The sequence below is a fragment of the Apodemus sylvaticus genome, chromosome 16 (genome assembly GCF_947179515.1).
Source record: "Apodemus sylvaticus chromosome 16, mApoSyl1.1, whole genome shotgun sequence".
Taxonomy (NCBI): Eukaryota; Metazoa; Chordata; class Mammalia; order Rodentia; family Muridae; genus Apodemus; species Apodemus sylvaticus.
The window spans coordinates 36,752,847-36,765,765 of NC_067487.1; the positions used below are offsets into that span (position 1 = coordinate 36,752,847).

At 42.2% G+C, this 12,919-nt stretch overlaps 1 protein-coding gene across 3 annotated transcripts in view; it reads right to left on the reverse strand.

The window, feature by feature from the left end:
• Positions 1 to 3,958: 3,958 nt before the first annotated feature.
• Positions 3,959 to 12,919, reverse strand: part of Fyb1 (FYN binding protein 1) — a 147,235-nt gene continuing 138,274 nt past the window's right edge. For all 3 annotated transcript variants that reach the window (XM_052159860.1, XM_052159858.1, XM_052159859.1), the window contains 3 exons: positions 11,130 to 11,163; positions 8,942 to 8,973; positions 3,959 to 6,718 (listed from right to left, as the gene is read on the reverse strand). In XM_052159860.1, coding sequence (XP_052015820.1) covers positions 6,696 to 6,718; positions 8,942 to 8,973; positions 11,130 to 11,163 — 89 coding nt within the window. In that variant the 3' untranslated portion in view covers positions 3,959 to 6,695. The remainder of the gene's footprint in view (positions 6,719 to 8,941; positions 8,974 to 11,129; positions 11,164 to 12,919) is intronic.

The following is a 12,919-nucleotide window of genomic DNA, read 5'->3' on the forward strand; positions in this document are numbered from 1 at the left end:
CCTAAGAATTTCATGAATTCATTGTTTCTAATGGCTGAATAGTACTCCATTGTGTAGATAGAGAACATCATACTAAGTGAGTTAACCCTGACTCAAAAGGTGAATCATGGTATGCACTCACTAATAAGTGGATATTAACCTAGAAAACTGGAATACCCAAAACATAATCCACACATCAAATGAGGTACAAGAAGAACGGAAGAGTGGCCCCCTGTTCTGGAAAGACTCAGTGAAGCAGTATTCGGCAAAACCAGAACGGGGAAGTGGGAAGGGGTGGGTGGGAGGACAGGGGGAGAGAAGGGGGCTTGCGGGACTTTCGGGGAGTGGGGGGCTAGAAAAGGGGAGATCATTTGAAATGTAAATAAAAAATATATCGAATAAAAAAATAAACAAACAAACAAAAAAAGATTCTGAAGAAACCCCACTCTCTGTATCTTTGATAGACTGCAGCCATTTCCCAGCGGGTCACGTGAACCTGGAGGCTAGAGGTCACGTGATCCTCTGCAGGGCGCTGATAAAGCTTAGGCTCAAAGGGCACAGGCCAGCGGCAAGGATGGAAAGGGCATCCGGAGAGAAAAGATCTGTCACAATCACTCCTGCACCAGGAGCTTATAGTCGTCAGTTGGCCACCGGCCTCACTGCTCTGTCCTGTACTTAGACCAAAAGCTGAGTCTCGGAGTGTCATTCATCATGAGCACAAGTTCACGGTTTCCATCAGAACGCAATCATCTGGTCATCGATGGCTCTACCAAAAGAGAGCAGAGAATGCTGGAGGACCGAACCATTTGAGAAAAGAAAGGAAGAATATGTAGGAAAATTATGATTTTGGGCTTAATATGTAAACAAATACATTTTGAATTTTTTTTTTTTTTATGTAGTTTTAGGCTGGAGAAATGGCTCAGTGGTTAAGAGTGCTTGCTGCTTTTGCAAAGGCTCCAAACTCAGTTCCCACACTTACATTGAGTGCTTCATAACCTAGAATTCTGCCTATAACTCCAGCTCTGGGGGTGGGGGTGGGGATTAAATGTCTCTACCCGGCACACATATGATTTAAAAGGCAAGAGTTCTGTTTCCATTTGATTTTAACCGCTAAGCCTGTATCTTCATTATTTTATAAATAAAGGAGCTTGAGGCCTTGTGAAGTTGAGACTCTTGTTTAAGGTTATGCGACTTAGTTGATTCTCTCAAATAAGGGAACAGGGTGGGCTGGCAGCCTGCTACCTGTCACTTCCAAGTCTGCCACGGCTCAGTCACCTCTCACAAGGCATCCCTCTTGTGGGGTGAGGAGGCTCACACAGTGATGAGCGTGAGGAGCTCTGTTGAAAGGGCTACTACTTGTCTAAAGGGAGTCTGCTGATGAAACATTTACTCAGAGACCTCTGTCCCAAGCTTTTCCAGGCCCGGATCACATTCAACCCTTCCCCCGCCTCAATTTTGCTCCCTCTTCCTTTCACAGATACGAATCTCTAAGAGACAAGTTAGAGTAATCTACACTCTTTTCCCTTCATCTGTTTTCAGAAAGCCCAGCTTGGCACACTATCGTGACCAACATGATCTTGATCGCAATCACTTCAGTGAATGTAAAGTTGGCGGTCACCTATGCTCAGGGAGTGTAATAGATCTAGGATCCATTCCTTGGAGCTCTTAGGGCATTTAAATCAGTAATTAGAAGAACAGTGGTTACTGTACAGGCTTACCACATTCTAATAAACCCATCAGCCACTGATTCTTCCATTATTAAATATATTAGTTACAGCTTCAAATATCATTTTCTGCAAGCATATAAAAGCAAATCAGGCAAGAGACCTTATTTTCGTGGAGCTCCGTGTCTCAATAGAAAACAAAAGCGTAGAACCACGTGTAGGTTTCAAGCTTGGGTGACAGGATAATAGAGATGCCAATGAGGAGGAATAGAGAGGAAGCAAGAGGATCGTGAGGTCAAAGGAAGACTTGTACTGGGAGTCTCATGAGGTTGAGATGGATATGATATTGATAGGATATTGCTGTGAAAAATAGCTAACTAAAGAAACTGGAGGAACAAAGGGTTCAAAGACTGAGGAATTACTTTGGAGGTTTGAATAAGAATGGCTCGCATATGTTCGTAGGCAGTGGCAGCGTTAGGAGGTGTGGCCTTGATGGAGGAAGTGTGTCAACTGGGCAGACTTTAGGATTTGAAATGCTCAAGCCAGGCCCAGTGCCTCTATCTTCCTGCTGCCCGAGGATTCATAGGTAGACCTTTCAGCCACTTCTCTAGCACGTCTGCCTGAGTGTCCCGTGCTTCCTGTTGAGATAGTGAACTGAACCCCTGAACCTGTAAGCCAGCCCCCTGTTAAATGCTTTCCTTTGTAAGAGTTGCCGAGATCCTGGTGTCTCTTCCCAGCAATAGATCATTGGCTAAGACATTTACCATCCACCACGTGGGAGGGGCCGCAGAAGAGGGGAGTGTCTAGTCTCATCGTGTGCACAGTCAGGAGGCCTAGACAGATGACAGCTCAGCTTGCTTCCTCCTTTTTATTCAGTGTGAGATCTCAGGGAGACTGGTCCGTATCCAGGGTATGTCTTCTTGGTTGACCTTTCTAAAACATCCCTTATAGAAACACCCAGAGATATATTTCCTATTCTAGGTAATTCTAAACCTCGTCAAGCTGAAAATGAAGATTAACAGCTACAAGGCTGAGGCTCTTTGGGGGACATCACGTATAAAGGACTTTAAAGTGACGGTAGCTGAAGCGAAGCCGGAGCAATCTGGAGCCTGGCTGTATCTTGAGAACTTGAGAAAGGATGAACAGGATGAAGGATTCTCAAACTCCAGTCCCAAATTCCAATTTAGGGTTGCTTACTTCCAAAATTACTCTCCCAACTCCTGATTCAGTTTAACCCAGGGTGCAGATATAGGATTTAATAATGGTTCAAGCTGTCCTGTGCTCAGTCTGGATTCCCTGGACAGAGGATAGCAAGCTGAGGTGAAAATGCAAAAATGGTGGACAGGAAGAAACAGGTGCAGGAAAGAGAGCCAGTTAGGAAAGGTGGAGGAGGAGGAGCCCTGTGTCTGCAGTGCACGCCTGCCTCAGTGAAATCAGGAGGTAGAGTTTTGGGACTCTGAGGAGGGCTTAGCAAGGCCCCTGAGGAGGCCTCAGCTGAACTTGCTCTGTGAATAGTCTGTATGTTGCCTTCTACCATCTGCTATCCTCTATGGTTGGTTAGGACAGCCTGTAGGCATCCAGATCTCCATACTCGTCGAAGATGCTTTCCAGAGAACTGTGGTGGGAGCCTTTGGTTCATCAAATTCCACACAATTGGAGGAATCTGAGGCATGTTGTAACAGCTGGTTCAAGGACTTCACCGTTTTTCAGCTAATGGAATGAGAAAGGAATGTTGACATGGGTTGAAGGTGAAGAGGTATTTGTGTTCGGGTTAAAATTTCAGGTTTTCTTACAGCTGAGAAATGTCTTAGTATAGTTTCAACATACACAGAAAAACTACTCACAGCAAGTTAAAGATAGGAAGGGGAGGAAGTGAAGAAAGAAGGGAAGGGAGGAAAGAGAGATGTGGTAGAGAAGGAAGAAGAGGGATGGGGGAGGGGTGGGGAGAGGAGAGGTAGAAGGAGAATAAAGAGAATGGATCATGTAGGAAGAAGCTCGGAGAGAAGTTGAGGGACATGGGGTCCTTGGTTATGGCTTTCTCGGTTATGGCTTTGATTCATGTTGTGGTGTCTTAATGCTGAGTGGTCTGAACTTGGGTGAAGTTTCAGTTGTGGGGAGTTGAAGAGAATTGTACTTAGTTATCTATTTCTAAGACAAAGTAGGAAGCACTGTATCAAGAGGCACTGGGGGAAAGTTTGGTTATGAATAGGAAGCAGAACGAGACAGAAGCAGGGAGGCTTCTCCTGTGGATACAGAATCTGAGCTAAGGGAGACGAAAGCCGATGGCCTTGATGTGTGCGAAACACTAGGCAGGGTCACCTCCTGAAAAAGCATTTTATTGCCAGCTCTTCTCACAGGACAAAATTCCACACATGATCTACAACAAAATCACATTCAGTATATTAAAACGAACACTTCAAATATATATTACATAATTATTACACAAATCTCTCATAGGTATCTGTCCATTTCCTTGACTATACATCAAAGCTGAAATAGTCTCTTGATCTAATTTGGGATTTTAGCATTGAATTGTGCTAATCTTAATCAGGGAAAATTACTGGAAAGGCAGGTAGCATATAATTTATATTTGATGCCAAAGTTACCAAATGACCAGTTTTGAGCCACGTAATTTGTATCTAGTGATAAAAGAAGTTTATCACAAGGGTTCATGATGCCTAATACTGCCAAACTACTTCCTAATCAGAGACCAGTTGAGATGAGTAATTCTCGACCCAGGAGACTCAAGGCCCATATCCTGTAAATTGAACTGTAGACACCTCTGACAGTCTTTAAAATTTTAAAACACTTGGCTGGGCAGTAGCACACCTTCAGCCCCACCACTATGGAGGCAGAGGCAGGTAGATCTCTGTTAGTTCGAGGCCAGCTTGGTCTACAGAGCAAGTTTCAGAACAGTTAGGGTTACACAGGGAAACCTTGTTTCAAAAAAACAAAACACAAAAACAAAACAAAATTTAATAGAAACCCTGACCATTTGAAGGCTTTGGGCTATTTTACAGATTTTTTTCAATCTGTATGCACATGTTCCTATATGCGAGAGGACATATATGTGTAGGGTTCAAAGGACACCTTAGCTTGTATTCCTTCGTTGCTGTTCATCTCCTTGGAGATGTCTGTCATTGGTGTGGGACACACCAATTAGGATAGACAGGGTGTCCATTGATCCACAGGAACCTCCCATCTTTGCTTCCTCAGCACTGAAATTGCAAGTGCTCATCTCCACATATGGTTTTCACCAGGGATTTGAGGCTTGAATTCTGTCTTCAAGCTTGCCAGCAAACACTTTTACCAACTGAGTTATTTCTCTATCCCATACAGTTTTTGACTTTTAAGGAAAAAAATTAATGAGGTTACTCTTCAAAAACTACAATGGATCTTTGCAACTTACACATATAATATAATTGCATACCTACATGCAAATTGATACATATAATATAAATTATATGCAAGTTGATATATGTAAATTGGTAATATATACGTATCAATCATTATTTAATCAATGATTTCAAATAGAAAGAAAAGAACTTCTGACATGTGCATCTGAGATGGAGGGAGTGTACAAACTTGAAGTTGGTAGCAGAAAAAATGCTGGGACAAAGCTAGTTGACTCCTATTTTACAAGAACACTGGAAGGATGATGATTACTGCCAAGGTTGTAGCATGGACAATAATAGAACCAGCGTCAGGATTCAGTAATTTCAAAACAGCATGACCTCATCTGTTGCCTTCTTGGATGTTGCGGTGTTCTGTTTTGGATCATGGTGCTTAGTGTTTTAGCATACAAAAGCCAGTGCTTTTCAGCCTGAGAGAGGTGGTGAGGAACAGGTCTCAGTGGGGAGCACCCAGGCTAAGCACTGGGATTTCTTGCCTAGTGTTCCCCCTTTCTAGTAAAGTGGTTATAAACATCACAAAGTTCTGCAGAAGTAATTGACAGCAAAACACAAAACCCTTTCCAAGAGACTCCACAGTAAAGCTCACTGTAAAGGGAGAGTGAGTTTCAGGGTTCTTTCTTGCAGTGTTCACAATTACCAGGTAGCCTTCTCCACATCTCTAGGTAAGGATGGTATTTAGAAGAGCACAGAATTCAATGATGTGCATACACATTCACAAAAATAAGATTTTAGACTCCTGTACACAGGTTAACCTTAGATGTGCATACAGAGCAGAAAGCATGCTTATCAAATAATTAACATATAATTTCACAGTGAATAATGGGGAGGCAATTTGATATAAATGTTCTGCCCGTACTCTAGTCTTTTAGGCAGGAGAGGAGCTAGCTGAAGAGGTAATCTGAACCTTTTTTGGGGTAGGTAATCTGAAGAGGTGATGACAAGTGAAGACTGTGGATTGGAAATTCCTTCTTTATATTCTTTATTTCCTTAAAGAGCGTATGGTAGAGGAGATTCCCTACTGTAGGTCTAAGAGAAGTGCCCAGATGAAGCAAAATGAGATCCTTAAGCCAGGGGTGGTGGCTCAGGTCAGTTATCTCAGTGCTTTGGAGGCTGAGGCAGGAAGAAGGCCTGAACTGCACAGTAAGAAACCCTGGAGGAGGAGGACGAGGAGGAGGAGGAGGACGAGGGGGAGGAGGAGGAGGAGGAGGAGGAGGAGGAGAAGGAGGAGGAGGAGAAGGAGCAGGAGGAAGAGCAGGAGGAGAAGGAAGAGTAAGAGGAGGAAGAGGAGGAAGAGGAGGAGGAGGAAGAGGAGAAGAAGAAGAGGAGGAGGAGGAAGAGGAGAAGAAGAAGAGGAGGAGGAGGAGCAGGAGGAGGAAGAGGAAGAGGAGGAAGAAGAGGAAGAGGAGGAGAAGAAGAAGGAAAGAAGGAAAGAAAAAAGAAGATATTTACTCTTCTATCTCATTACTGATCTTCTGACATATTAAACAGAGTTCATTTTCCAGGTTTAAAATTTCAAAACTTTATAGAGAGATTGACATTTCGTTTTGTACATTCATTTTTTCCTATAACACCCAAGAACATTCCAATTAAAATTCATGTTGGCCACTAAGAAGTGCAGCGGAATGAACGGAGAGGAGTGCTAGTCATTGTCGTAGATGCAACCTGGAAGAAAAGAAAATGCAACTTTAATGAATTCCCTTATTGGTTTTTATATGTGCATGCACATATGTTTACTCATGTGTGTGCGGGTGCATACTCGATGAGTGCAGAGGCTGGAGGACGACCTCTAGTGACATCCTCAGGAGCCATGTGCTTTCTCTGAAACAGGGATTCTCAGTCTCAGCAGTTAGGGAGAGCCCCAGGACCATCCTGACTCTTCCTCCCCAGGGCCGGGATGACACGCACATAGCACTGCCTGCCATTTTCATGTGTGTTCCATCAATTATACTCAGCTCCTGTGACTGCAACATAAGCTCCACTCCTGAGCCATTCTTCTAACCACCTATGATGGTTTTGGAGGCAGATTCTCCTAAAGCCCAGGCTGCTGTCAAACTCTGTAGATCATTGAACAAGACTTTCTGAGTCTCCTGACTTCATATCCAAAGAGCTGGGTCTGCATTGCCATATCTGGCCTTAAAAAATTTTAAATACAGATTGTATACAACACACCTTAAGTGTTTCAAGTTACAATTCTGAGTAATCCCATCTCTCCAGAAGTAAGATGAAAAGAAAGGTAAAACTGGCTTATTTTTTACATTAAAGATGCTAAGTGAAATGCCATATATTTAATCTTCTCTACTGCCTAGTTCTGTGCCAACTTGACACAAGCTAGAGTCATCAGAGAGGAGGGAGACTCAGTTGATAAACTATCCCCATAAGATTGCAGGCAAGCCTGTAGGGCATTTTCTTAGTGATTGATGTGGGAGGGCCCAGCCCATTATGGGTGGTGCCATTCCTGGATCTTATAAGAAAGCAGACTGAACAAGCCATTGGGAGCAAGCCAGTAACCAGAACGTTTCATGGTTTCTGCATCAGCTCCTGCGTCCACATTCCCTCCCTGTTTGAGTTCTTGTCCTGACTTCCTTTGATGATGAACAGCAATGTGGAAATGTCATAGAAATAAGCCCTTTCTTCCCCAACTTGCTTTTGGCAATGGTGTTTCATCACAGCAATAGTAATCCTAACCGAGACACTTTTACAGATAATCCAGTTTCAACAACATTCGTGGACAGATTTATTCTCTATCAAATGAGATTGAAGATTAGTTATTCTGGCATTACATAACTTTTAGAAATGAGATTAATTAAGCATCAATAAGTATCACAAGCATAAAAGACTAAAGAATCAGGGCTGGGGAATGACTCAATCTGTGAAGAGCTTGCTTGCAAGCAGAGGAAATAGGATTGATCTCAGAACTCATGCTAAAACAAAACAAACAACAACAAAACCTGGATGGTGCCAGGTATGGTAGTGCACACCTTTAATCCCAGCTTGGGAAATAGAAGCAGGTGGATCTCAGAGATCAAGGCCAGCCGGGTCTAGACATAAAGTTCCAGGCCAGCAGGAGCTACATAGTGAAATCCGGTCTCAAAGAACATACAAACATACACACACACACACACACACACACACACAACGTGCGACATGACAACCATGCACTTGAGATTATTGCTTTGAGGCATCATTTAGAAATGCCTGATGACTTTACTAGTGTTATTAGTTATGAAATATGCACCTGTTAATTGGTCAAAGGTTTGTTAGTCTCACATTTCAGCAATCGCCAACTTTACACTTGTTCATTTAGGATTTGTTAATTTCATATTGTAGAGGGTGCAAAGAAGAGTCTATTGGTAACTTCTTGAGTATTTCAGTTGGTGCAGAATGAGTACTGCTAGTTTTAAAACCTGCTCCTAATCAATGGAACAAGAATGCATTTTTCTGTGATTAAAAAAAAAAACCTTAACTCATGTTACAATACAAACTTTACCAAATACTTTTCCCTTCCCTTTGCTCCTTCCCATTTCTTTCATGCCTTCCCTGTTCTGTTGCTTTTTTGACACAGGGTCTCATGTGGCCTAGGCTTGACCCCCAGTTTTCATTGTGTGGTTAAGGCTGATCTTCCTGCCTCCACCACCCAAGTGCTGGGATTACAAGCCTGGATCATCACAGCTATCTTATATTTTCTCACTCTGGAGAATAAAAATGTTTTCCTTTTCTTCAACTTCCTAATCTTGTGTGAAGATGATCCCCCTTCTTCCTATGACACCAGACCATTCTCTTTCTTCGAATTTTTGAGAACCCCAAATTCTGATCAGTTCTCCTGGCTCTAATTAAGCCAGCCAGCGATTTTGACTATTACTGTGTAGGGCACAGCAGGAGACTTACCATCAGCAATGTCATCATAGATTTCTCCATCGCTGCAAAAACAGAAACCGTTTTTATTTTATAGAAAAATATCTTCGCGACATCAACACACAGAAGACAGCAATCATATGATTGACATGTATTAGACACATTTAGAGGTGAAAGGTGAGGCTGTGTGTGTGGATGTGGAAGGGGACAAAGGTTTTACATTCATTTCTGCATCTTCCTTCCCTGGCTTTGCCGACTCTCAGTTCGTTCTATAAACAGAATGACACACGCGCCTTGAGAGCACAGGCCATGCCCTACTTAGAGCTTTGCCACAGGCACAGGACATCTGAACTCCCTAAGAACTGGGTGCAGAACAGAATAAACCGAATTGCCAAGGTAGCACCCTCCTCCAAAGGCCTCAGTCCAAAAGTGCAATGAATTTTACAGTATTAGTACTATACCCATACCTTTGCTTGAGTTTCAAGTGTTCTACATTTTCAATAAATGAAGCACAATATTTGGCCTAGAAAACGGCAACACTGTTTCCATGTGTTTCTAGTTACAATGTATACATATCAAGTTTAAAGTATTTAAATACTAATCATGGAATATATAGCTATTATGGACTTTTGTAGAGTGCTCACTGTGAAGATCGCATCCACCACAGTCATTTTGGCTATGTTGATGATTTCAGGCTTTGCTTAGTCCTGAATCTTCATGGAGTATTCTGTTAGCAAACACTGAGATGCTCTCACGCTCTGGGAGACTTATAATATATGAGTCAGATGTAAGCTTTGACTGTAAAAGTGTATAGTCTAATGAGTGGTCTTTAAACAATACAATAATATATTGTAAATATAAGCACAGTCTTATGTAGGACACAGTTCCCAGCATCAGAGCTATGAGGAAGCTGTGCTCCTTACAGTAGGCATGTTCTTTGTTCCTGCTCTCTCTCTGACTTTATCATGGCGGCGGCAGCTGGTCCTTCCTGGCTGCCAAGTGTGGCAGATGCTGTGAGCTCCCTATGTCTTCTGTTTGGATCCTTGCTCTGAGTTAGAGGGAGGGTTTGGCTAATGGAAAGCTGATGTGAATTCAAAGAGGACAGTCTTTCTTGATGCTTATCCTATAATGTTTATTGATGCGTGCCTTTCGATAGGTACCGAACCAATAGTCACTTAAAGTCCTTTTCCCGTTTTCTCCCAACCATCCTAAGCTCATCACAGATGAAGATATGTTGCTATCTGCGACACACTCTTCCCATAAAATTTGCATCTTTCTTAGAGCAAAGCTGATCAGAAGTCCTGTACCCACCACTGAAATACTGCTGAACTACAGCAACAATGCCCACCATGGTAACACTACTGAATACTGCTCAAGAAGAGAAAGCTTGGGCTTTGTCTACTCTTTTCTGGCTTGCTGACAGTACTCGTAACATGCATGGTCCTAGTCATATGTGTGTGTCCTGTAGCTTCTGGTAAATGGCTTGTGAATCCTTGGGTCTTACATTATGTCAGTTTTACAAAAATGTCTATTTCTGTGAGACTCAGCCTGATAGCAGGGTTAATTTTATGCTCTGGGCTTCTTGGTGTTAGAATCTTAAAGTGTTCCAGGCTTAAAAGTACTAGGCTGTGACAGACTGTGAAAAGGTCTTATTCATAAGAATACAAGAGTCATTGATTACTATCTTTTTTTTTTTTTTTTTTAGGGGGATCGGCATACTTTCAATAAGGGCAACAGGATAGAGCACCGTGCCTGACGTGAGTGTAGGAAATCTTGCGTTAGAGGCTAAACTATGACGTAGTAACTGGCAATATTAGTACCTAACACACAGACAGTTGGCTCTAATTAGGCCAGTTCAAATACTACAATAATTAGTAAGCAAAATGCAAACAATTGACTGAAAGTGTAGTGGCTTTGCACCGTGTGTCTTCAGTGTTTGCTGAGCAGATGGCTCAACGTGTATATAAGACTACTCACGAGAGAGCCAGGCTTCCTTCCTCATTAAGACTGGTACTTTCAGTTTTGTACTGGCACTATTGATACAAATGTAATATATTGTTTTCAATATTCATATTTCATTCATGTTTTCAATATTTAAATATTTCATTCATTATTATGAATATCCAGTTCAGTGCATGATGGGAGTGATATTAACACTTTTTCCTTAAGGAAGGCATGAGATTCTTTTAACAAATACAGTAGCGGAAGAAAATGGCCTTACTTGTCCACCAGGTAACTCCGAAGGACGTAACCATCTATAAAGGAAAAAGGAAATGCATTTTAATGACAGATACAGTTTTGAAAATATTTAATATTAATTACAGATACAGCCTTGAAAATATTTAATATTTAGCTTCACAAGATGAGAGACAAGTGGATAATTATGAGACAATATACTGAGGGTCTGAAGAGATGGCTCAGTGGTGAAGAACTCCTGCTTCTTACCCAGAGGATCCAGTGTGATACCCAGTCAGCACATCAAAGAGCTCACGACAGCCTGTAACTCCAGGTCTAGGGACTCCAATACTCTATTCTGGGCTCTGCAGGCACCCACACAGATATACACGCTCACAGTAATAAAAATAAAAAATCTTTAAGAAGATAACGCCAGCCAGACAGCATACAGCAGCTGATATGAGGACCCCAACACACATACAGTAGAGGACTTCCGGGTTTGTGTTCATTCAGAGATGATGCACCTAACCCTCAAGAGATCAGAGGCCCCAGGGAGTTTAGAGGTCAAGTGGGGTGAGGGGTGGGGTTGGGGACATTCTCATGGATATGGGGGTTGGGGTGGGGAGGAGGGGGATAAAATCTGGAGTTTAAAATAAAGAAATAATAAATAGATAAAATAAAGAAGACAACACGGACTAATTATATGAATATAGAGTGCGCACATAGAGGAAGTTGATCATGTTTCTGCCACTATCACTCATACTTACTTCCCCTCCTCTACTCTATTTCTCTTCTCCTTTTATTAATTTTTTTTGGAATTTTTGTTTTTGAGACAGGGTTTCTCTGTGTAGCCCTGGCTGTCCTGGAACTCACTCTGTAGACCAGGCTGGCCTCGAACTCAGAAATCTGACTGCCTCTGCCTCCCAGAGTGCTGGGATTACAGGCGTGCGCCACCAACGCCTGGCTTATGAAGTTTTTTAAAGTCAGCCTAAAAGGTAATTTCATGACAGTGTCTTCACACATGTGTCCTTACACTTTTTGTCTAACTTAGTCTCTTCTCTGCTGCATCCCCTGTGCCCTGGTCCTTCTCTTGGTCCCTCCTTCCAAATGGTTCCCTTCTGCTTTCAAGTCACAGGAGTTCTTCATCCCCCACCACCACCACCTCTAAGGCCGCCCGTTCTTTCCCCTCTCATCCTCTTCCTCAGCCCCTTCCCACAGACACAGTTAGATAGAGGTTCCACAGACGAGAGCAAACATGCAGCTCTTGTTTCTCCGAATCAGCTTTATTGTGTTTAATACCATCATTTCGAGTCGGAGGACAGCTGGCAGAGCTCTGTTCCCTCCCTCCACCCTGCGAGGAGTGGGGATTGAACGCAGGTTGCCAGTGATTGAAAACTGTGTGTGTGTGTGTGTGTGTGGGTGGGTGTGTATCAATATATATACAACAATATAAACTGTTGATAAAGACTGAAGTTTTTCTAACGTTAAATGTTTCCATTAAAAAAAAATCCCCAGAAGATTACGAAAAATAAAGTTCATGAAAGGAAAATGTAACCACCTTTTTGGAAGCTAAAGATTATCGTTATTTGCTGCTGCTTTTAGGTAATTTGCTTTTCAATTAAATTACTTTTAATTTAAAGCTCATTTATGATAAAAACTTGCAGGTCTGGTTAAACCACCACTAGCTGTCCTTTACGTAACCAAAGTTAATAATTCGTAATACACAGGTTAATTATCTCAACTTCATGAACTAATTCTTAAAGCTATATTCTCTCACACTCTCAAGCCTAGAATATTCCCTCCCGTATTTCCTTGCTCAAGAGTTCTAAGTAACAG